This window comes from Anolis sagrei, chromosome 1 (assembly GCF_037176765.1).
Source record: "Anolis sagrei isolate rAnoSag1 chromosome 1, rAnoSag1.mat, whole genome shotgun sequence".
In the NCBI taxonomy this organism is placed as follows: domain Eukaryota; kingdom Metazoa; phylum Chordata; class Lepidosauria; order Squamata; family Dactyloidae; genus Anolis; species Anolis sagrei.
In genome coordinates this window covers 94,806,110-94,830,364 of record NC_090021.1, presented here as the reverse complement: position 1 = coordinate 94,830,364, position 24,255 = coordinate 94,806,110, and the positions used below count along the sequence as shown (strand labels likewise).

Here is a 24,255-nt window from a genome sequence, read left to right as displayed (position 1 = left end):
GTTAAAACGAGATACCAAAGCTGAATGTCAGGCATTGGAATGATGGCTAGGTCATTTTCATTTTATATCACTTGTCTTCCTCCACCTAATTTGGTAATATCTGAAAAGATTCTTAACCAAAGACAGATGAAATGAAATGCTTTTTGCATGTTGACGTGAAGGCTGCCCCTAGCGACATAGAGGAAGTGTTGTGTGTCATGACAACATTAAGAGAAACTAAGGGCCCTTCCACACAGCCGTATAAACCAGAATATCAAGGCAGAAAATCCCACATTATCTTCTTTGAACTGGGATATATGGCAGTGTGCACTGAGATATTTCAGTTCAAAGCAGATATTGTGAGAGAGACTACCGGGGGATACTATGGGGAAATGATAGATATCTTTTGCATGGTGGCTTGAGTTCTTTTAAAGTGGCTAGATTTGTCTATTTTTAGAAAGAAATCAGCCTTCTAGAGAAAGAAATCTATGCATGTGGGGACAATGAGCAAATCTAATCAAACCGCATAGAAAACCTGGAATTGACTTTTCCAGCAGAATTGCACACGTAACTAGAAGTTATCAGATATTTTATTCCAAGATTATACACATTTTACAATTAGTCACAAATATTTTAGCCTTTTGGGGCCTTAGTCCCACTATTACGACACATCTCTATTATAAAAGAAATCTCATTTATTTACATTTCAAATATACAAATTGACAGTAAATACTTCCAATAAACTAACATATAATTAATTCTCTTTCTAACAGAGCTCATTCTCAATGCCTCATCAGTAGAGAGACTGGTTGACTTCATTAGACTTTTCTTCATAAATATCAGTGTCTCTTAATTACTTACGACTATTTCTCTAGCGTTGTCTCTCAGAATTAAACATTTTCCCCACTTTTAAAAAAAGAGAAAGAAACCAGAATGGAGTTTTTTTTCTTCTAAGGTAATTTCATCTGAGCTAAGATTTATAAAGGACATGAAGAAGAAATGGAAAAAAAGAAGAAATTACTGAAGCATAATTCCAATGAATACCCAGCATACGTATGGATAGAGTTAGAAAAGCCAAAGCACAGAACGAGCTCAGGTTTGTTTGAGAGGTTAAATACAATAAAAAAGGCTTTTTTGGTTATGTCCATCGCAAAAGGATGAACCAGGAAATGGTAGAGTTGGACTTGATGTCCCTTGTGTTCTCTTCAACTTTATAATTGGATTGTGTAAATTTGTATGTTTAGGTTAGATAATTTTGCTCATTTCATCTGTCGAAGGCAGCAAACTTGAACAGGCTTTTCAGACACTATGTAAGAAGTAATTTACCTCTGTCCACATTGAACTTGCTGTTTTTGCATACAGGGGAGTGAAACTGCATATTGGTATTGAGGAAGAAAATGAAGAAAGCAATTATGAATACGTAACTTGTAGCCACAGATTGATCTATTGACAACTATTTTGCCTCTGGCATATAAAGTCAATTGGAATTTCTGATCAGCTATTTTGTTACGATAATAGAACGGGGAAAAGCACTCATCCTTAAAACATTCAACTTTTAATAAATCTGATTTGGAGATGAATGCATTTGTGGGATTCCTATAAAGTCAAAGGGAGCGTACAGCATTCATGGTTTCCCAGAACATGTGTGAGAACACTGCGGTGGCCACAAGAAAACTTGTAAGAGGAAGCCCCACAGCTGTTGCCTGTTAGCATTAGTCTGAATCCGACAGAGCAAATTGCAAGCAGCCTGGTTTCCATAATATTTAACTTATGTCAATGTGCAAATGTAAGGGCCTTTTCCAGTCAAAAATATAAACGTTCCAAAAGGAATCGGTTTCTAATTGACCATGAATGAATCAGTCTAAATAGTGGCATAAGATCTCTGGAAGGAATCAAAGATTGCCTATGCTGTGAGTTTCAACATTTTCACCCCCCTCCCAAAAAACACACATGATGGCTTATTAATCTATTTCTTGTGAACAGTTTACTATTTCTGTTGCCATATTTGACTTTTCAGCATGCTTTTTTTTTTTTTTTTTTTACAAAAACACAACATTTGTGTTCATGTTCTAAATTCTGGCAAACCTTCATACATTCCTTGAAGCCAAGGGTTCCCAACCTGTGGTCCGTGGACCACCAGCGGTCCACAAGAACTAAAATATGGTCGGTGGCCTCACGGTTACGATACCGTTGCAATGAGAGTGACTGGTCTAGCGAAACTCTCTTATAGTGCCGAGGCTTATTAAATATGGTTTTCTGTGGGTGAGCAGATGACGACTACTGGATGGGATCATTCTGTATCATAAAGTAGAGCTGATGTGGTCTATCCAGTGCAATTTTCTAAATCAGCACCCCAAATAACCAAACTAAATCTAAAGTTGTCCAAAAACTGATTCATAACCCTTTTGGTACTAATGTTGGAAAGTGGTCCCTGGTCAAACTGGTCCCTGGTGAAGTGGTCCCTCGTCAAAAAAAGGCTGTGAACCACTGCTTAAGTGTTGTTTTAAAGGTAAAATGTGATCTCCCAGTTGTATGAAGGCTGGCTATCCAATCTGGAGCACCTGCACAATTTCTCTTGCTGCAAATCACTCTTGGTCTTGCTGCCAGTTACACTAGATCTTATGTTGTGTTGAAGGACAGTGTGGGTCTTTTTTTAAAAAAATCATCTAAACAGTGTCATAATAAATATCTAATTTATTAAAATTAATATTTTTAAACCTGTAAACATTATGCATTTACAAAGAACTAGGACTTAAAAATCAAATTTACCTCCATCAATCCTAAAGGGCATAGCACATATCTAATTGATTTTTGAAAAACCTGGGCTTTTGCTGTCTCTGAGAAGCAGAGAATGTAGATTAATCTGCACCAGAAGAGATGAATGATTCACTTTTCATGAGTTCTGAAGGGTTTCCTATTAAAGAACAAGATTCTAATGGTCAAAATAAAAATGGAGGGAGATTAATATTCCCTTCAATTGGCATGCCTTTTCTTTTCTTAATGGTGTTTCCATTGAGTTGTGTGTCTCAGCAAACAGACTTCCAAATTAATCCTGTGTTTACTTTTCAATGACCAGATACACAACAACAAAAAACAACCTAAATGCAAGATACACAGTTAGGGACAATAATTTCCTCTGACAAATGAATGTATTTCATCATTTCAGGAAGAAGCTCTTCTAAACATGTGTTGAATGTATCATCCCATTCAATCCTACTTTCCTCAGGAAACTCAGCTTTGTTCTTACTGCTGCTGCTATAAGGCTCACATGGCCTAGAACAGTGGTTCTCAACTTGTGGGTCCCCAGGTGTTTTGGCCTACAACTCCCAGAAATCCCAGTTTACCAGCTGTTAGGATTTCTGAGAGTTGAAGGCCAAAACATCTGGAGACCTACAGGTTGAGAACCACTGGCCTAGAATGAAGCTGCTCCAAACAAGGGCTGTTCTGTCAAAATATCCCCCTTTAAGTATAATGGGATTTACTCTCTTTTAAGGGTAAGACTAGAGTCACAGTCTGAATTGCTTAAAAGGGTTGAGTTGAATTCTGGGCGCATCTAGAAAATTAAGAATAATAAAAGGAGATGGGGTAAACTGTCTCACATACAAAAATCATCCATTAGGTTCAAAGATTTCACAAAATCAAAAAAGTTATGAAAGCTTTTTGATTATGGGTGGCAGGATTCAGTTACCACAAATCTTAATTTGCATCATGTCAGAAGTGACTTGAGAAACTGCAAATCACTTCTGGTGTGAGTGAATTGGCCATCTGCTAGGATGTTGCCCAGAGGACTCCTGGATGTTCTGATGTTTTACCATCCTTGTGAGAGGCTTCTCTCATGTCCCCGCATGGGGAGCTGGAGCTGACAGAGGGAGCTCATCCACACTCTTCCCAGATTTGAACCTACCACCTGTCAGTCCTGCTGGCACAAGAGTTTAACCAACTGCACCACTAATTCATTGTTAATCCCTGAAAATTTGGATCAGAAAACCAGCTGTGGACATCCATTTACCAGGGACCCATCCCTATATTAAAGAGAACAAAGATGAATAGCCCAGGTGGCTCAGTAAAACGAATCTCTGTTTGAGCTACAGTATTACAGATATTACAGCGTACCATCACCTTCCCTCCAGACTTCGATCTTGAATTTTATAGGAAACAGAAGGTTCACAACATTCAAAATTTTGCTCCAAGCAACAGCTTTTGATCTTCCTTAGCTTTTTCATAAAAGAAAACAGGCACATATAATTGCATTGGAGGGCATATCCATTTTCCAAAATGTAACTTGATTGGCTGTTATCTCAAGTGTATGTGAAGAGATAGCCTAACAAGAAATGTAATTTATAGAAGCCATGTCTGAAATAGTACCCGGTGTGGAAATTAATGGCTGGGAACTTCTGACTCTTCAGCATCCATTCATAAGAAATGGTCTGACATGTTTTTAAAACACCACAGCAGTTTAACAAATGCCTTTTAGAAGGCTAGCAAGGAGCTGGTAAAATTGTGATAAATGTACAACAAAGTGAGCCTGATTACAATAAAATTCATTAAAATTAATGCTTTTCTTATCCTCCCCAACATTAGGATCATGTCATCTTCTCTCTGATCACCAAATATTGCAAATGGCATCATTAAATACATTTATGTTGTGAATTTTTGGAAAATTGCAGTGATTATAAAATATTTTATAGCTCAAGAGATCTTTGTTTTTATTTTCAATTACTCTTGAGTGCATGTTGGTTTGGTGAGTAGAGGGGATATTAAAAGGAAAGCAAGAGAGAAAAATAAGATTTTGATGACCATAAGTGGGTTCTTACTCTAGATCATTAAAAAGCACTCGCCACCTCTAAACACACTTTAATCACCCTTTTTGCACATATAGATCAAAATGATTCGCTTCATCTCTGCCTTCAATACACTGATGTGGAGTGTAGTTTTATTTTGTTGGGATCCACAGTAACAATTCATCCATCTATAGCAGTGGTTCCCAACCTTTGGTCTTCCAGTTGTTTTGGATTTCAACTCCCAGAAATCCAAGCCAGTTTACCAGCAGTTAGGACTTGTGGGAACTGAAGTCCAAAACACCTGCATTACCAAAGGTTGGGAACCACCGATCTACAGTAATAGGTGGTGGGTGGTCATGATGCTTATCTTCTTAGCATGTCTACGCTGTTCATTTCAGGAGAGCAACCTAGAGTGCTATAGTGATTTGATTGTTGGAATAGGATTTTGTGAGGCCAGAGTTCAATCCCTGTTCAGCCATGGAAACCTCTTAGGTTACCTTGCACACCATCTCAGCCTTAGGGGAAGGAGATGGCATAACTCTTGCCAAGAAAACTCTGTGATAGTGTCATCATAGTAGAATGATGACTGTAACAGTGCAATTCCAACACCAAAATGCAAAGAAGAGAATATTTCAAAGTATCTGCATATAAGAAAATAGCTGACCGTCTTCAAACACTTTGAGTGAGATGCAGAACAATATCACATTTGCATTATAAAGCAGAGGTGCCCGCTTTGCTATCACCTGGTTTGCTCCTGCAGAATTCTAGGAAATATAGTTTAGGGAAGGATTCTGAACTACATTTCCCAGAATTCTGCAGGAGCAAACCGGGCAATAGGGAAACAAAAGCCTCTGTTCTATAACGCTATTGTGATCTCACTTGCAAACTTAGTCATACTTAGAAAAGACTAGGCTTGGGAAAAGTTTCCATTTTGGACCTATAATTCTCCATCCAGCATTATCAGTATCTACAGTCCAACTTAGAATAGTTCACAGATCAGAAAAATTATCGTTTACAGTACAACTCTCACAATCCTCAGCCAACATAGTCATTGTTTTTGCTGGCAGTGGGTTTCTGTGAACTATAGTTTTTAAAAATCCAAACTCTGCAACAGACCCACTAAAATAAATGGAGCTTCAGTTAGTAACCAGGAGTAAGGTACAGTAAGTCCCACTGAAATCAGTAAGATACTGATTTAACATCTGGATACAACTCAAAGTATTACTTGATGGTCTTGTGCTATGATCAGGCATTTAATCCAATGAGATTAGATTGACCTGAATTTATTGTGCTGCCATAACCTTCCATTTCTCATGCCCTCTCTGTTCCCAATGGCTAATGGCTTAAGACACACTATCTTTATGGTATAATTCTTGCATGTGCCGTTACAAACTAGCTGCCATCAATTCCAAACAGCAATACCATATATAATTGTAGAGATAGTCATTCCATGCCCTTGGTCCATCTCAATACAATCCTGTGCATGTTTGTTCAGAAATAACCCCACTGTGCACAATGATATTTATTTACTCAAGAGTAAGTATGCATATGATTGCATCTATAGTATCTGCTTAATGTGGCTATTAGGACCATGGAGCAAACAGCCTCTGGGGAAAGAAAAACAAGGAGGATAATCATAATTAATAAAGAAGAGGACAAATTTTAGGACTGCTGTAAGCCTTGACCCATAGGCTGGAAAAGAGCAAAATGTAAGGAATTTGTGGTAGCATGACCTTTCATGGGAGTGAGAGGTGTTATCAATGAATTAGCCTTTAATGTGCCACAAATTTCTATATTAATTTGGTTGGAAAATATTTTAAAAGGATAGGAAATTATTAAAATGGATTTCTTTAGGAATTAAGGAAAATTCAGATTCTAAAACAATGACTAAACATTAAATGGTAATCTTAAGATTTTTTTTTAAAAAGCGCTATTGAAATTTTGCCTTAATCACACAAGAGAAATGTTTATGCTTTGAAAATCACATGGCTGGTGATACATATCATTATTACAATGAGTTAGTCAGGGTACATAAGATGTATTGCATACAGAATTTGAGAGAAATGCAAAGATTTCCTGCTTTCCTTAAGAAAAGACAGAAAACTCCCACCAGGAGGACAATTCTATATTGAAGACTTTGTAGAAGGCAAGATTGCCATATAATTTCCAAAGCACAACATTACAGCTATATTAAATTGTATATACAATCAAACATGAGGAGACTCAGAAGATATAGCACCGTTGTTGCACAGGTAACCTGGCTTAAAAGCAGCAATTGTATATAACTGTAGAAAAATCAATGGTGTATTTCTTTACTAAATTTCTTCTCAAAGGAAGCAAGAAATAATTTCAAAAAATGTCTTGCTGTTCTGAGAAAGTTTTTGAAAAACATGGGATTTTCAAGGGATAGTCACAATTCAGGACTTATTTTGTGTCGAAACTTGCATGTAGAAGATTTGTACAGAGAACCGTATTTTCCGAACAATAAACAGCAAGTTCTGCAATGAAAAGATTATTTCAGTGCAGAAATATTAATTCCTGTACAGAAATGCTATTTTCTATGGAAATCAACCTCGTGCAAATTTTACCCAAAAGAAATAGTCAACAACTCCCCTTTTTCTGTGTAGAAAACAATGATACATAATACCATAAGGCATCTAAAGAACTGCTCAACATGTTGTAAGAGGTTTCTCCTTGGCAATTGCTCCTTTCCATGAAGAAGCCCACATGGAGAATTCATGCTAGCAGAGTCCCACATTGTAGATCTCCGTACACAAGTTATTGTGTAGACATCTGTCATTTGGAGCATGCCACAAGTATTCTGTTTCCCTCTCCTTTAGAGAGGCCAGGAGAAAGTTAAGAAGACCCATAATGATGTATGGGTTTATGGGTTGATGCTATGGGTTGATAGTGATGCATAATCAGCATAGGAATTCAAGTGTACATACATATCTAGGTTTCATTCACTCTACAACTATACACCAAAACATTTTCAAGACTTTTGGCATCACACTAACTTACACAAAAAGAATGTGAAGTTACAATTAGGAATATGTTCTTTAGTTCTTGACAGGAATAATAGAGTTTTTTTTTTAAAAAAGTGATTAACTGGATACATATTTCAATACAAAGGGGGGTAGGGGAATACACCTCCCCAAATATTTTGCTTGAATTCTACCTGTCATTCTCCTCCAACCGCAGCAGTACTAGATGCAAAAACCTGACTCACTGCTAAGTGGAATAACAAGGGCTATGCACTTCCATTTTATACCAAAACATTTGACAAAAAATTCTGTGGGTGCAACCACAGCTGGAAGATTAAACCTAGAAACAATCTATGTTTCTTCTAGATGTGGTGATATTCTGGAGCTCTAATACTTATTTTTTTCTTCCTGTTTTTCTTCCTAGAACATACTGTTTTCTCTCTCATCCCACTTTTCAGAAACACATTACACAGGACCAAAATAAGAAGTAGATGGCTAGTCAATATATGTTTTCCCAATTTTGTCTGCACTTTACCCACAACTTGTGGGAACAGGACTTGTTATCAGTTGTGGTGGTTTTTCCTAAGAATGTTTTTGTGGCACTGGAGAGCAGATTGCACTCTTTGAGAATCAGGAAAAGTTGATTAGAGTAGAAGCAGCAATTCTATGTTTGATTGCAAGTAAAATATCACTCAAGAGAAAGCTGCTCTTTAGAGAACAACAATTTCCTCACAGCTCAAGTATGGTGTTTATCAGTCCCTCAAATGGAGAAAACAAGATCCTTGAGTTTTCAGAAATCCCCACTTCTTATTTCCTTGGGGAAAAGTCCATATTTTCTAGACAGAGCAAATCATGGACATGTTTCCCCAAAGCCAGTGTTGTATAGCAGTTTGAGCACGGAACAAGCATAGATAAATAAGGGTTCAAATCTTTACTCAATCATAGAAACTTAACAGGTGACCTTGAGCAAATCGTGTCTCTCAGTCTCTGTGGGTGACAATGGCACACACATCCTGAACAAATTATGCCAAGAAATATCCATGATTATGTTCCCTTAGGATGGTAATAAGTCAGAAATATCTTGAAGGCACACAACAACATATTTCCCCATATGACAGAGCAATAAAGTTTACTGGAAACACTTCTAGGCCTCTTGGTTGCTTTCTCTCAATTCCACTGTCATTGTACTAAGGTCAAATATGTACACCAGTATAGGCTTAATCAAATAGTAGTCTCACCTATGTCACTTAATCAATCAGAAATATGGCTACATGAAGAATGTTAATAACATAGGTTTCATTTTGAGCACTGCTCATTACATACACTACCAACCTGTTCCTGCTGATGGCACTTGCCCAGGCCATAATCCTCCACCTGCTCCTCCAAGCTCATCTCAGATTTCAGAGAAATAGTGAAGGAGAACTCTTGTGTTACACTAAGCTTTGGAGCAGAGACACATTTAGGGAAGCCCCAAAGCTCTGCAGAACAGATGACCTCTAGTTCCTTTCTGTGGGAAATGAGAGATCTTTCAGTCTTTCTCTGCAGTTACCAGAGGGCTTTGGGAAACATTAGTGGCAATCACAAAGAGTTACTAGCACTACTAAGCCAACCTCTTGTTCCAGTGATTTGACACTAAAATGTGCCCCATAACAAGTTCAAACATCACAGAGTGAAATATCAAGATTCTAGATATTTGGTGGTGGTTTTCCAGCAGAATCCAGCTTGTGTGGGCAACTGCTGAATGGAGATCCGTAGCCATTTGATTATCCTCTACATGGCATTTTCACATTTGCTTTCAACCAGAGGAATGATGTTGACCATAACACGAAAAAACATATTGCTGCCTCTGGATATTTTAAGGTTACATGTCTAGAAAATTCCTCATCTATCACTATGTTTGCAAGCACATCATGGTGCTAACTTAGACTTGTAGGAAATACGAACGTCAGCACAATTGCTGAACAGCTTTCAGGAACCGGATGTCATGAGAATATGCCTACATTTGTGATGATCTTCCATGTAGATGTGCATTCAATCAGCATCTCTGTAAATAGCATTCCTACAATCATATTCACATAATATTTTCTGTGGCCATTACAAGCAATTGGGAGAAATAAAGCTGGTCTACCAGTGAGAGGAATGTCAGTAATTGCATTGCAGAATTAGATTTTCAGTTGGTTCACAAATGCATGTGAATCACCAAACTAGTTAGCAACTGGTGGTTTACAGCTGTACTGAACAACATTGTAGTGGCATGAAAACCCTGCAGCTGTGGCAGGTTACTCACAAAGTCAATGCAGTGATGTTCACTGATCAAGCAATAAACATACATATGTGAAGCCGTCCACAGAAAATCTAAAAAAACCCCACTTTCCCTAAAGTTCCAAAGTTCTTTTTTTGTTTCTGATTTTACACTTGTGATTACAAAAATAGGACTTAACGATAATAATATTAACAACAATAATATAAAATAATTATCATTATATACTTTTTAGAGAAATTATTAACACAAATCAGCAAAACAGACCACACCATCCCCTCCATCAGATTAAAAAAAGATGTCAATGTACAGTTGTATAAAGACCTGGTTCTCAGTACAAAAAAGAAGGAGAAACAGCTTGAACATGGACAGCTCTCTGTAAGGCGACACTTTACCTTCCATCTCCTTTCTCAAATTACATTGGGTTTGTCAGGTATTTATAATAAAAAACATCAGAACTTGGCTTGCTTGAGTTTATCGATGTGATAACAGAGTTTCAGTGCTGGTCCCAACTTCAGGCCCAAATATTTCATGATCATGTCACTTTTCAATAATAGCAAAGCATTGCCGTCAATCTCCTAATTGAAAAAGAAAGAAGAAATCAGAAGCAAGGACTATCATTTTGAAATATATTGCAAGAGATTGAAAATATTGGTGCAATAAAATCAAAAGAACAGATCTGCATATGTTTAAGTTTCACTGACAATTTAAAGAAATGGTAAAAAAGGAGTCAACATTTTTTCTGGTGTCTATTCAAATGGAGGACTGTGAATTTTGAAAAGTATGATAATTTGTACATCTTTATCTTTATCTCTCACTTGAATAGCACAAATCTTATAAAACAGTTACAAAACATCAGGAATTAGTATATTTCACTATTATTTCTTACATGTTGCTCATGTGAATTACAGCCGAATCTGGTACCAATTAACCAGAGAGTAAGGCTTGTTGGCACTCTGTAGGTCTTATGTATGTTGTTGTTAATGCTGGTGTCATATGCCTTTAAGTCATTTCTGACTGATGGCAACCTCATCATGAGGTTTTCTTGGCAAGATTTGTTTAAAGGGATTTGCCTTTGTTTCCCCCTGAATCTGAGAAAGTGTGACATGCCCAAAGTCACTCAGTAGGCTTTCACCACTGAACATGGATACAAACCCTGGTCCCCAGAGTCATAGTCCAGTTCTCAAACCACTATGCCACTCTGGCTTCCTGGTCCATATAGGATTGCACATTTAATTTAATTTTGTGCAGATTCACATGACTGTTGATGACAAAATCTCAACATGTTTTCCCCAAAGATTAGGGAGAGGAGCACATAAAAAATCTGGCAACAAACCATTGTCTGATTTTAAATAATAATAATACTAATAATAATGCTTTATTTATAATCCACCCTATCTCCCTGAGGGGACTCAGGGCAGTTTCCAACAAATAACACGTGGCAAACATTCAGTGCCAGGACAAACAAACAACAAATCAAATCAAAATCAGTGGATAAAACAATATCAAGAGGATCTTATAAAACTAACCAAAAATTAAACTTAAATAAATATAAAATAATATGTCACATACATTTGTCATGTGATAAAATTTACAAGTTAAGCTAAGAAGGCATTAAAACATAAAATGGTTTACAGCATCCAACAGGCTGATGTGCGTATCCAATATCTAAGTGAGGACAGATAAAAATGTACTAGTCCTTCTTCTCTTCATAAGCTGAGGTGCATAAATAGGTTTTTAAGAGCTTTTTAAAGGAGAGGGGGTCATTTAAAGTTCTTTAGGAAGGGAATTCCAGAGACGGGGGGGGGGGAGGCGACCACAGACAAGGCCCGCTCTCTCGTTCTCACCAACCACACTTGAGACAGGGGTGGGATAAAGAGCTGGGCTTCTTCCACAGACTGCAGCGCTTGTGCTAGTTTGTATTCGGAGATGCGGTTTTTAAAATAGTCTGGGTCCAAACTGCATAAAAAACAACAAACAAACAACTAGTTTTCTTCATCAATGAGCCAAAATGAAGATGTACTTTGAGTTGTTTTTAAATATATTAACATGTCTAATGACAAATTAATATGCATTGAAAAGACCACGTAAACCAAAACAACAACCAACTGTCCTTTCCTATCCCCAAATACCCATAAGTAATGAAATGTTCAAATGTTCATCTTACTATACTTCTCACTTTGAAATTGGTACATGCTGCATCACTTTAAAAGAGATGTATGCTGTATCAAGGAAAACCCCGAAATCACTACCTGTATATATTTTAAAAGGGCAAATGTTACAGCATTTTGCCCTTGAGAATGCAACCTGGCATTAAGACTTACATAAAATGCTGCATTGGAAATGTTCTTCCATGCTTTTACTTCCTGTTTATATTAATTTATTCGTCCATCTTTTTAATTTAAAAGGGTATATCACAGCTTTTATCACCTGAACTGAAGATTAACAGTTATAAATTAAAAGCATGCAGAGAATTATAGGCTGATCTAAATACCTTGAAGGTGCTAAGCAGGGTGAGGAATGGTTAGTATTGGGATGGGGTGCAGCCCCTGATAGCCAAGCCATACCAGGTGCTTTAGGCTACAGTTCAGAGGAAGAAATGGACCAAACAACCCTGTGTGTCTTTTGCCTAAAAAACTATAAAATCATTGAGGTTTCCTTAAGCTGACAAGCAATTTGAAGACACATAAACACAGAGACTGAATTAATAGCATGAGTACAACAGCAAAACACTAAAAAAGAAAACTATAAGTGTAAATGTTTGGGGCTTGAAATTGAATGACAGAGTAATTAAAAATGATTTACCTAGTAACCTAGCAAGTTCAAACAACCCAAGGCTTTAACTTCCTGGTAAAAATCCATTAAAGAAGGGGACAAGATAAACTGCTCTTGTGTAGCCTGGATGCATCTACTTTCTCTCTAGACAGATATCTCTGCCCTCCTCCAGAATAAATGTAGTTCTGGTTATGATGGGACAAATTGGAGATCTTCTGCATTTTAGAGAACTGTGAGTTTTTTCCTTCAAATACATGCATGCACATTTATCATCTGTTTGGCAACACATGTGTATTTTGTCTTTGTAGTTATTACCACTGCTAGCAAAACTGCTAGCAAAACTAGAGGAAGTAGTACTCTGAAGTATGGCTGTGTATATTACTGTAGAAATTGAGAGGAAAGGTTTGGTGAGAGCAAAATAGCATGACAGTCACTGACCCACCATGGATTCCACTGTTAGAGTGGATTCCAATTATAGATCTTATCTGTCTTAATAATTTCGACAATAGTTTATAACTGCTGCTGGGGTTTATGACCTATATGAGCCTCACACTCTTGGCTAAAAGACAGGGGAAATATACAGCAGCTGGAAATATTTCATGTTGCTTTCTTAAGATCTAATCCTGAACACACTGACTGCCAAACTTAATATTTCAAGCTTAGAGTTAAGCTCTGCGAAAAGGCCCACCAACCAACACAAACAGGCACTAAATCAAGAAGCTAGCTTCACTGTGACTACTTAAAGTGTAACACACTGCTTAAAGTGTAATATTGCTGGTAATGAAACAGCAACGAAAGCATGGCTCTGCCAACCCAATTTCTTTGTTCTGTCCTGCTGTTCCAAGGGGCTAAAGAATGACTTTGCCCAGCAGTGAAGTAATGGTATTCAAGGAACACTATAAAGGGCAGTAAGCTAATTGGAAGAAAGCTAGAATAATCAATACAAAGATGGTTCGGCTCCATGAAACAATATACACTTTCCGTTATAATATCCATCATTGGAACAGGCAGGATATCATTCTGAAAGAACAGCTTTAATTGGCCTTAACTCAAATGCTTTACTCATCCTTCGAGATTCATTTTCCAGTTACAAATCAAAATTAAAGGAGCGGCTTTTTAGATCATTTTGCTCAATGTCAGGTTGGCTTTGCTATATGTTAGCTTTCTTTGTGTTCTTCAATGCTCTCCTTCTAATTGTGTTCCTGCTCTTTCCTTGGTTAGACTCTCTAGAAACGCGATTGCACTCCTTTGAAAATCTAGAGGGAGAGCAGATAGCTGGCAAGGAAAGCACACCATGTTGTTGATCTCCTCCAGGGCTGGGTCACAATATCTCAAGCTTAGTTCCTTATTTTTCTAGGTTTAAGTTCATCAATATGAAAATTTTAAAACAAAGGTTTGCATGAATGTTTTGGCATATTTCATGCACGCTTCTCTTTATTTATTTACTCATGAAGGCCCCCAAATGACAGCATAAGACCTATAAATCATCATTTAAAAACATTTTTAAATCTAATGTTTAAAACAAAAAAAACCCACACTTTATACTGTTTTGGATCTTCACTGGAATTTCAGCAAAGATATTCAAACCTCCCTTTGGAGCAAGTTCTACTTTTTTGTGTGTGTGTCAGGAGCAACTTGAGAAACTGCAAGTTGCTTCTACTACTGAGGTGAGGTGTTATTACTGACTTGTGAACAGTGTAAACCAACAACATCTATGCCAGTGAGAGAGTGAAATCTACTCTGGATTTTTAAAGCAGCCATTTTTTCTCACTGGCCACAGGAAAGAGGAGCTCCTACAGACAACCAAAGAAGAGTCACTATGCTACTGAGATGGGCATTCCCAACCACCAGCGTCTGTGTGCTGACCAATCTAATCTTTCAGTGTGACCAGCCTCATCACAAAGCCTCAGATGAAGATCTCAGATCTCATGTAGATTCATAGGTGAGATCAACTTTCAGATGGCCTATATATTTCCCAATACACATATTTAAAAAATAAAATAAATAAAAATGCATTTATTTCAGGGAATGGTGTGCAGAATCACATTATATTAGAGAAATTGCTCACCAAAAATATGTTATGAGAAATATATGCACAACTTTCAGATGGCATATATAGGACATCTGAAAGTTGATCTCACCTATGAATCTATGTGAGATCTGAGATCTTCATCTGAGGCTTTTTTGGTGAGGTTGGTCACACTGAAAAATTAGACTGGTGAGCACACAGACGCTGGTGGTTGGGAACTCCCATGTCAGTACTATAGTGAATAAATGCCTTGAATAAAATAAATAAAAATGCATATATTTCAGGGAAGAGGGTGCAGAATCACATTATATTGGAGAAACTGCTCACCAATAATATGTGTATTGGGAAATATATGCACAAAATGCCATTTTATTCAAGGCATTTATTTATTGCCTCTTGACCCACTGGGGTTCCTGAGGCAATGAACAATTTTGTGCCCATTTTTCTCTAATATATGGATTTATATTACATACATTTTCTATTGAAGTGAACATTGCAACATTCGAGAATTTATATGTTAACTGGTTCACCAAGAACATGAAAAATAGGTTAAATTTGCATTAAAAAACACAGTAAACAGATCTTGTCCCTTTGCCAATTTGATTGCAACTTCCCTGTAGAGTGATATAGTGAAAAGGGTTGCGAAGATTAACTTATCATGATTAGCACCCAGGTTTTCCTCTTGTTCAGTAATCCTGACATGTCATGGCGAAATTATTTGACTGCAAAGCAAGTCTTTCAGGTGCTACTCGGGAATGTCATCGGCATTCAGGGCTTCAAACTGAATTATGCACCTGCTCCTTAGAATCGTTTAACTAACGGAAAGACACAGCTAAGGTTAATGGAGTAATCACTTGTCTCTCACCTCTGGGGTCTTCCTGCTAATCCAGTTTAGATATGAAGGTTGAACAGTTGCAGGGAAATGAGTAATTCAAAGGCATAATTGAGCTGAATTGTGTGATGGCTTTAATCAAGCATCAGACCTCTTGCATGTTTCTCTGTGAAGCTGACTGATTTATAAGGAGGAGGTTCATTGGGGCATCTGTAGGCAAAATGGGGAGTCCATCTCTCCTTTCAATCCAAATCTGCCATTCAGGGCTTGGAAAAGTGGGCGTGTTGGCTGGGAACTGGATTTGAAAAGATATCTTCCAAGCTCTTCCAGCATTTCCAAGGACTCCAATATTGCATCGAACACAGGAATGTTAGATGGTGCCTTAAGAACATAAGAAGAGCCCTGCTAACTCAATGAACAGATCCAGCTGCCTAGCACCTGCTTTTCACAGCAGTCTCTATGGTGCTTCAGAGAAAGTCACAGGAGGCTTACGAAGGCAAGAGCTGCCTGTCTCCCATTTCAATCTTTCTCCATTAACTGGAATTTAGTTATGTACATTTCCTTAATCACAGACTCAATGTTCATAGTTTCATTTTTCCATGCTTCAAAAAATATTCCCTTCTGAATGTGATTGTTCCAATGCTATTTAATGGTATGTTTCTAGTCCATGCATATTCAAACTATATGGTACACTATTAGCTGCAGTTTCAAGAATCCTTCCAAGGGAGGGGGCTGTTGTGTATCATAGGACTTCATCAGATGGGCAGGAAGGAAGTGGATGAAGCATTGGAAAGTGTGGGGAAACCATTTTACCCTGTTCTCTCCTAGTAAGGTCCATCTTCAGGGATGGCCAGCCATCCCACAACCTTTGCCCATCTTCTTCCCACTTTCCCTCACTTCCTCTTGCTTTCTGGAATCAGGAGTCAGGTTAACACCCAACTCCTGAGAATAGAGACTTCTCTCCCTTGTAGCACACTGGCAAGATGGATTCCCATGAGTGGCTACTGGAAGTGGCTGTACATCAGGGGAAACATCCATATGATGAGGTCCTTAGACTATAGTTCCAACAGATCCAGGGTCATAGTATATTTCTGTGACCTTTGAAATTCTGTGGAACTTCCGTGTCTCATAGCCATGAAAGAGATCTATTCTCCAAGCATGTGTCCAATCTTTTAAGGTTTGCCTAGCCCGTAGCCTTTACCTGCAGAAGTGGATTCTATGTATTAATTGCACCTCTTTGACTTGGTCTGTTTCCCTGAAGACAAAATGTATTCTGTTATTGACAACTCCCTTACATACGTGTTTTCTGAAGAGTTCCACGTGAGGTCCTAAAGCATGAGGGTCAGCATCTTTTACAAACCGAACCACATCATCTACAGTCCATGTCAAAGGATTCTTGCTTGTAGGTCGAGCTGCATCCTGCCTTTCTGGTGAAGGACTTGAGGCTATAGAGGTGAAAATGCAGGGGGAGATGGGAAGGACACAATGCATTACAAATGAGCATAAGTTTTGGGCATACTTACAAGGTCACCATTTGAAAAAAAAATATTCTGCATTATTAATGTTTGTTCATGAAAGATAGATTCAAGTGAGGAAGGGGGGATATGAGTACTGAGGACAGTTCACTATGAACCACAAGCTCCACTCCAGCCACCAGATTTGACCCTTGCCCTGGAAGAAACACAGGGTTTGCCACAGACTTGTGTTTTAAAACCCTGCCAGCATGATATGGTATGGTATGGTATGATGTAATGTATCACTATTTAATAAATATGCAGTTCTATCAAGCTCAGGAAAATAGTGGGAAGAATCCCAATGGCTAGAGATGACAGATAAACATTTCCAGCATAGGGAAGATTTAATGAGGAAGGAGCCTCAAAAAGTAGAATCACAAACTATTCCATGGAAGAAGAAAGACGGGTGGCTGCACCAGAAACCTGAGGAAGTGAAAAGGAATATGATCACATATAAACAATGAAAGGAAGGACAAGTAATCAAAGAAGATGTGCCACACAAGTTTACAGTAATGGTTTAAAGGAAGCTAATGTTAAATGAGTTGAGACTGGCTAGGCAAGCAAGAAGCAATCTAATTGTGTGTTTTGAAATATGTTCTAAACAAGAGTATGAGTTTGTAACTAGTGAAATAAGCTAAGGAAAAAGAAAAAAATGGGAGGAGGGACATTGTAAAAGCAATTGAAATAGTGGACAGCAGATCAATCGGGACTGTATCTGCAAAAAATGGGACAGTTGGAGGACATGAAATCCTAGACATCCATAAGATGATGGTATGACAATTTAAGTGGAATTACAGTATTATGACTGTATAATGTGAAAGGGCGCAAGGAATATTGGTGGGGGGATGACACATATAGACATGAACTTTCTGTTTTGTCTGATTCATCATACTCGGAAGCTGGAGCTTCTTGCTCAATGGCAAAGGCAACATCTCAATTTTCTGTGGCCCCCTTTGAATACACTTCTCCCTGCTTTGAAAAAGAGAAAGCCCTTGTGACAACCCCTAGCACTCTGTTTGCAGCTCATGGCTGTTTTCCTGGGTGATGTCCTCCTCCTAATCTCTGGCTTTTTAAACAAAGCAATGTCCCCAAAGAGCACCTATTTGGAGAGCCACTAAAACTGCACCAAGATGAATGTTGCACATGTGACGTTTTAATGGCATCAAGCCTAAGATGATTTAAGGTCATGTCAGCCCTCTTCAACATTAAATCAAGGCAATAAAGTGCATTGGGATGAAAGTGCATTTATGTTTTTTATTCTTAGTCTCTGTAGAATTATAAATCTCTACTGCTATCTCTGCACCCTGTTCTCTTCTTGAACTTTACTCCCTTTGTTTGCTCCTCTCCCCTTTCAAAGTGCTATGTTTTGTTAGAATAAATGCTGCCCAATTTATTTTTTTCTTCTGTCTCTAATATCTGTGTGTATATATGAGAGAGTCTGCAGGAAGAATAGGAGGTGAATGAGCTCAGAGGATATGGCGCCATGTAAAAGAAAGCCACCGTTTATGTGGTGCTGTTGATTCACACAGGGTCAAACTAGACATGTAAGGGGGAAGAGCACTTACTGTGTTAAACCTTCCCTACACACAGTATTCTTGGCATATAGGTAGCCATGAGCAGAAACATATGAGTAAATGTAATTGGTTTAATTAAACACTAATATATCATGATATTGTTGTAGTCATTACGTGCCTTCAAGTCATGTTTAACTTATGCAACTCTAAAGTGGCACCTAAAAGGCAACTAAAACAGGTTTTCCTGAGGCAAAGGAGTTTATTGCACAAAGCAGACAAATCGCAATAATAGTAGGACAACAGTGCCTTTGGCTGGCACTTGTCGCATGAAGTTGTTTCTCTTCTATGGTTCTCCAGGTGGAAGGCAATTTAGAAAGTAGGTTTTTTTACAAACACAAATAATCTGTAATTGAACTTATTTTGTAAAAGAAACACTTTCCAACAAAGAGGACAACAAAAGAGGAAGAACACCATGTGATAAGTACTGCTGTTACCCTGCTGCAATTGTGTTATATCTACCTAGTGTGATAAACTCATGAGAGTTTATGGCTTTTTCAAGGTCACCCAGTGGATTTTCATGGCTAAGCAGGGATTGAAACCCTGTTCTCCAGAGATGTAATCCAATGTTTAAGCTACTATATCATGCTGCTTGAAAAATGTGAGTCAACACATAGGTTATTCAAACTGTTTAATGGCTCTTTTATGTTCAGGACTAAGAATAGGATTAGTACCAAAGGATGTTATTCTGAGTTATTTTTTGCATTTCAAAAAATGTCAACTGCAATAGATCTCAACATCCGGGATGTGCAGGCTTGGGCTGATGAGCATCATTATTGAGGGCTGATGTGAATTACAACAGTGTCATTGCAGCCTGAACATATATCTGTACTGGGAGTAAAGGGGTCACTTTAAGTCTTCTCATTAGAAGGCTATTACTGGTACTGCTGACATGGACACAGGCTGTTCTCCAGGATCCCCAAAGAACAAAGGCCCTGTTCAATGGCTCAAAGGCCATCTGGAATCTCCGGCAGGTAGCTATAAAATAAAAATAAAAGTACAACGCTAGTATCACCACACAATATTTAGCTAGTTATTTGAAGTGGGTGTGAGAATTGAAGCTAGCCATTCATAGGAAGAGGTGGTTATAAAGATCCATGCCTCGAATGTGCAGTCTTCTAACTACATGAGTTCTGTTATCTTTCTCATTTATGGAGGTATCTTCTTTCCTATAAGCTTTATAACATTGGTTATTGATATCAGGATTGAGAGAATACAGTAGAGTCTCACTTATCCAACCCTCATTCATCCAACATTCTGTATTATCCAATGCAGTCTGCCTCCTGCCCAGATCCACAGCTGTTTCAATACATTTTAATGATTTGGTGCTAAATTCATAAATACAGTAATTATTACATAATGTTACCATGTATTGAACTGTTTTTTCTCTTGATTTGTTCTAAAACATGATGTTTTGGTGCTTAATTTGTAAAATCATAACATAATTTGACGTTTAATAGGCTTAATTCCCTTAATTCCTCCTTATTATCCAACAGTTTCGCTTAGCTAATGTTCTGGTGACCTGTTTATGTTGGATAAGTGAGACTCTATAGAACTTTCAAAAGGCAGATCCTTCACTAATCATATAAACAAGATGTAATTGCTACTTTATTTTTCTCAGATAAACACATGCAATATAATTCATAGGTGGAGGGTCTTTCAGATGTATGAGAACCTGTAAGAAAACACTATTTGGTCCCAAAGAGGTTGTCAAACTACATCTTTCAGAAATTCCAGAAAGGAGAAATGAGTAACCAAAGAAAAAAAATCTATACAGATATAAAAAAAACCACTTAGAATCTTCATCAAAACTTCTTAAGAGTTTATGTATTTTGGAAGTACACACGTGGAACAGAGATTTAACCAACTGTGCCTCTTATTCAAAATATTAATTTGGAACCATTATCCTTAGAACCATTCATAGCAATACAATAATATAACCTAACCTTGCAATTAAATTAAACCATCTTCTTCCGAAAAGACAGGCTACTTACAATAAAATGTTGCTTTTCAGAAAAGTAAAACCAAAATGATAAAGGAGATGAGTTAAGTTGACTGTGAAATAAAATTATTGTTGAGTTTCAATTTTTTGTTCTTTTTGTTTTGTTTTGTTTTTGTACCTTAGGAAACACAGAGCACAGGGAGCAAGCACAACAGAGGTGAATATAAAGTTGTGCATGGTGTGGAGGAAATGTCTTTTTTAAAAAAAAAATCCCTTATATAGGGTATGCCAAAAGTCATATGATGTACCAGATTCTATGGGATTGTAAATAAATAAAGGAGTTATTAAATACTGTAACCCCGTCATGACTTTTGGCTCACTCTAAACTAGGATTGCCCCCTAGAGGCACAGCAGGTTAAACTGCTGAGCTGCTGAACTTGCTGACTGAAAGTTTGGTGGTTTGAATCCAGGAAGCGAGATGAGCTCCCACTGTTAGGCCCAGCTTCTGCCAACCTATCAGTTCGAAAACATGCATATGTGAGTAGATCAATAAGTACCACCTCGGCGAGAAGGTAACAGCACTTTGTGCAGTCATGCTGGCCACATGACCCTAGAGGTGTCTACAGACAATACTGGCTCTTTGGCTTAGAAATTGAGATAAGCACCATCCCCCAGAGTCGCATATGACTAAATCTCAGGGGAAGCCTTTACCTTTACTAAGCTAGGGTTATCCGATCAAGGGGAGAAAAGGAAGCATGCTTTCGCACTGTGTTTATTTTTAAAGAGTAACTTTTCTTTCTTTGTAGGAGGGTTCATAACAAATTTTATAACCACTTTGAATAATCACCATTGTTTTATTGCCTTATTATATTTTCCACTTATAGTTATCAATCTTCACTCCAGTACAAAACACTGTGTATGATTCAACTATAGAATTCACTATAATAAAGTGTAAACTCTGTCAGTAACTGGGACTACTTTAAAAGGAAGGTTAGAGATGTTCATGGAAGATGTACTACTAGTTGTCATGTCGTTCATGCATTCATTTGCTTTCGACTCTTTGTGACCTCATGGACCAGCCCTCGCCAGAGCTCCGTCAGCCGTGGCCACCCCCAGCTCCTTCAAGGTCAAGCCAGTCACTTCAAGGATACCATCTATCCATCTTGCCCATGGTCGGCCCCTCTTCCTTTTTCTTTCCATTTTCCACAGCATAATTGTCTTCTCCAAGCTTTCCTGTGTTTTCATTATGTGACCAAAGCACTTCATCTTTGCCTCTAATATCCTTCCTTCCAATGAGAAGTCGGGCTTTATTTCCTGAAGTATGGACTGGTTGGATCTTCTGGCAGTCCAAGGCACTCTTGGAACTTTTCTCCAACACCACAGTACAAAAGCATCTATCTTCCTTCGCTCCGCCTTCCCCAGTTGTCATGCATATGTATTATCTCTGGATTCCGAAAAAAGTAGTCTTTTTTTTGCAGTTTCTACAAACACAAACTGCTGGGTGCTGTTGGTTTCATATCCTTCTTGTGGTTTTTCCAGAGGCAAGATGCAATTGGTTGCTATGCAATTGCTATGCCTGGTTCTTCATCAGTCCATATAACATTGGTCCATATAGCCAACTTCTATCAGCTTTGGCTGAGAGCAACTGAACAGACTATGAACGCACTGTCCAGGCTCAATCCTGTTTAACATATAAAAATCAGACAAAAACTGAAGTTTTCAGAGTATTATAGTGGTACAATTAAGACGCATAAGTAGATATCCCTTTGGTATCATCTAACAGGGCTTTTGTGCTCTTCAATTCCTTAGATATTTATTATTCCTTTTAGAATATCTATATATTTGTGGTATGTTACAATATACCGTAAATTCTGGAAGAAAATTGATCATATTACCCAAGTGTTCTCAAGTACAAGAGCTGAAAGGCAAGTACCTGCTACTGGATGACCTCTAATCCAAAAATGGGGGTCTAAACCAGGCCGTCAAAAACATTGGATACATTGGACCCATGCTACAAATACAATATAATTATTATTTAAGTTTGATTTAGGAAGTATGTCAATAGAGTTGTTGCATTATTGGTTGACTCCCCCAATCCTTCCTGTATAGTGAATGCAGCTCTATTTATTTATTTTTTAATTTAGTTTAATTTTTCTTACTGGAGGAACCCTACTGATATATAAATCCTCCAGTTATGCACCTGAAATTATTCCCACCAGGGATTAAATACATTAATAACGACCTCATCTCTCACATGCGAAAGGTATCCTGGGGCATTGTGTCATCAGAATTAATCAAGATGATAAAGAATGCACAGATTACAAAGAGAGAGGAGGGTTCAGCACTAATAATTATCCTTAAAGATCATAATTTAGGTAAAATCCAATTTCCTGGCTTTGGCAGGTGGCAAGAAAAAAATGTAAATGAACCGTGGGGTGCTTAGAAATTCAGGAGAATTTCACAGAGAAAATGAACCTTTCTATCCATTCTTGAACAATATCTGGGAATGGTTATGTAGCATCTGGAAATGGTTAGGAATTCAGGTAATGCACTAAAATATTCTTACTTAACTGGATTGGCTAGCAAAGCTCATGCCATTTAAACAATTTAAAGAACAAGTGAACTTAAAGAAGGCATCCCACAAATAATACTATTTGCTCATTTTATAGGGAAGTATCTAATGGTGTGGTCAACAGGCGGATGGAAGGGTAACAAACGAAATGGGACTTACAGGCATAATGAATAAGCAGTGATGCTTATTTGTCAGAAGGCATGTCAGATTGTTTATTTGTTTGTTGAGCTATACAGAGCAATCAATGTATGTAAGACTGTGTGACAGAGTTTTGATGGGCGTTTTTCACTAGAATTATACACATAATTTAAACCATTTTCCTTTCCAAAAATTTATTAAGGTGTTTTAGAACTGCTCTTTGTCGTGTAAGATACCAGGATGATGTAAAAACATGATTAAAATAATTTATTAAAAAACAACAAAAAAATCAAAGAGCAAAGGAGATTCTACAGTTCACATTGGATTCAAGAGGAATCTAAAGTGGACCTAGTGGCTGGGGAATTCAGGGAGATGTCAACTCACAAAGTAACATTTCCTGTCTTTTTTGACTTATATAAGAGCAGTCAATTGAGCTAAATCAGTGTTTCTCAACCTGGGGGGTGGGACCCCTCGGGAGTCACTAGGGGATTTCAGATGGGTCACCAAAGACTATCAGATACATATATTTCTGATGGTCTTAGGAACCCCTTTGGCAGAGAAGGCTTTTAACTTTTACAGGATCTGCTCATAGACCAAGGGGAAAGACTGGCATGCTAAGGCTGCCACTCTATCTCAAACAAGCTTTTTGAGGTATTTCAAACAAACAAACAAAAATGCATGCTTTGACATAGGTTTTTTCTGCTTTCCTAATGACTAAAGACCTGGTGTACAGATTCATTTTATGCAAGACTTTCTGTTTTCGTCAGGACTAAATCAGGGATAAAAATTCTCAAGGAATTGCTCTCATGAAAAATACGAAGAAGACGAGAAGGGAAGAAAGTGAAGGAGGAGGGAGTAGTTATTCTGCGCTCACTCAC

At 37.8% G+C, this 24,255-nt stretch overlaps 1 protein-coding gene across 1 annotated transcript in view; it reads right to left on the bottom strand.

The window, feature by feature from the left end:
* Positions 1 to 5,345: 5,345 nt before the first annotated feature.
* The window catches only part of SCML4 (Scm polycomb group protein like 4), a 110,662-nt gene continuing 91,752 nt past the window's right edge, over positions 5,346 to 24,255 (bottom strand). Inside the window, exons 7-8 of the mRNA XM_060753127.2 lie at positions 16,940 to 17,085; positions 5,346 to 10,582 (exon numbers count right to left, since the gene is read on the bottom strand). Coding sequence (XP_060609110.1) covers positions 10,457 to 10,582; positions 16,940 to 17,085 — 272 coding nt within the window. The 3' untranslated portion in view covers positions 5,346 to 10,456. The remainder of the gene's footprint in view (positions 10,583 to 16,939; positions 17,086 to 24,255) is intronic.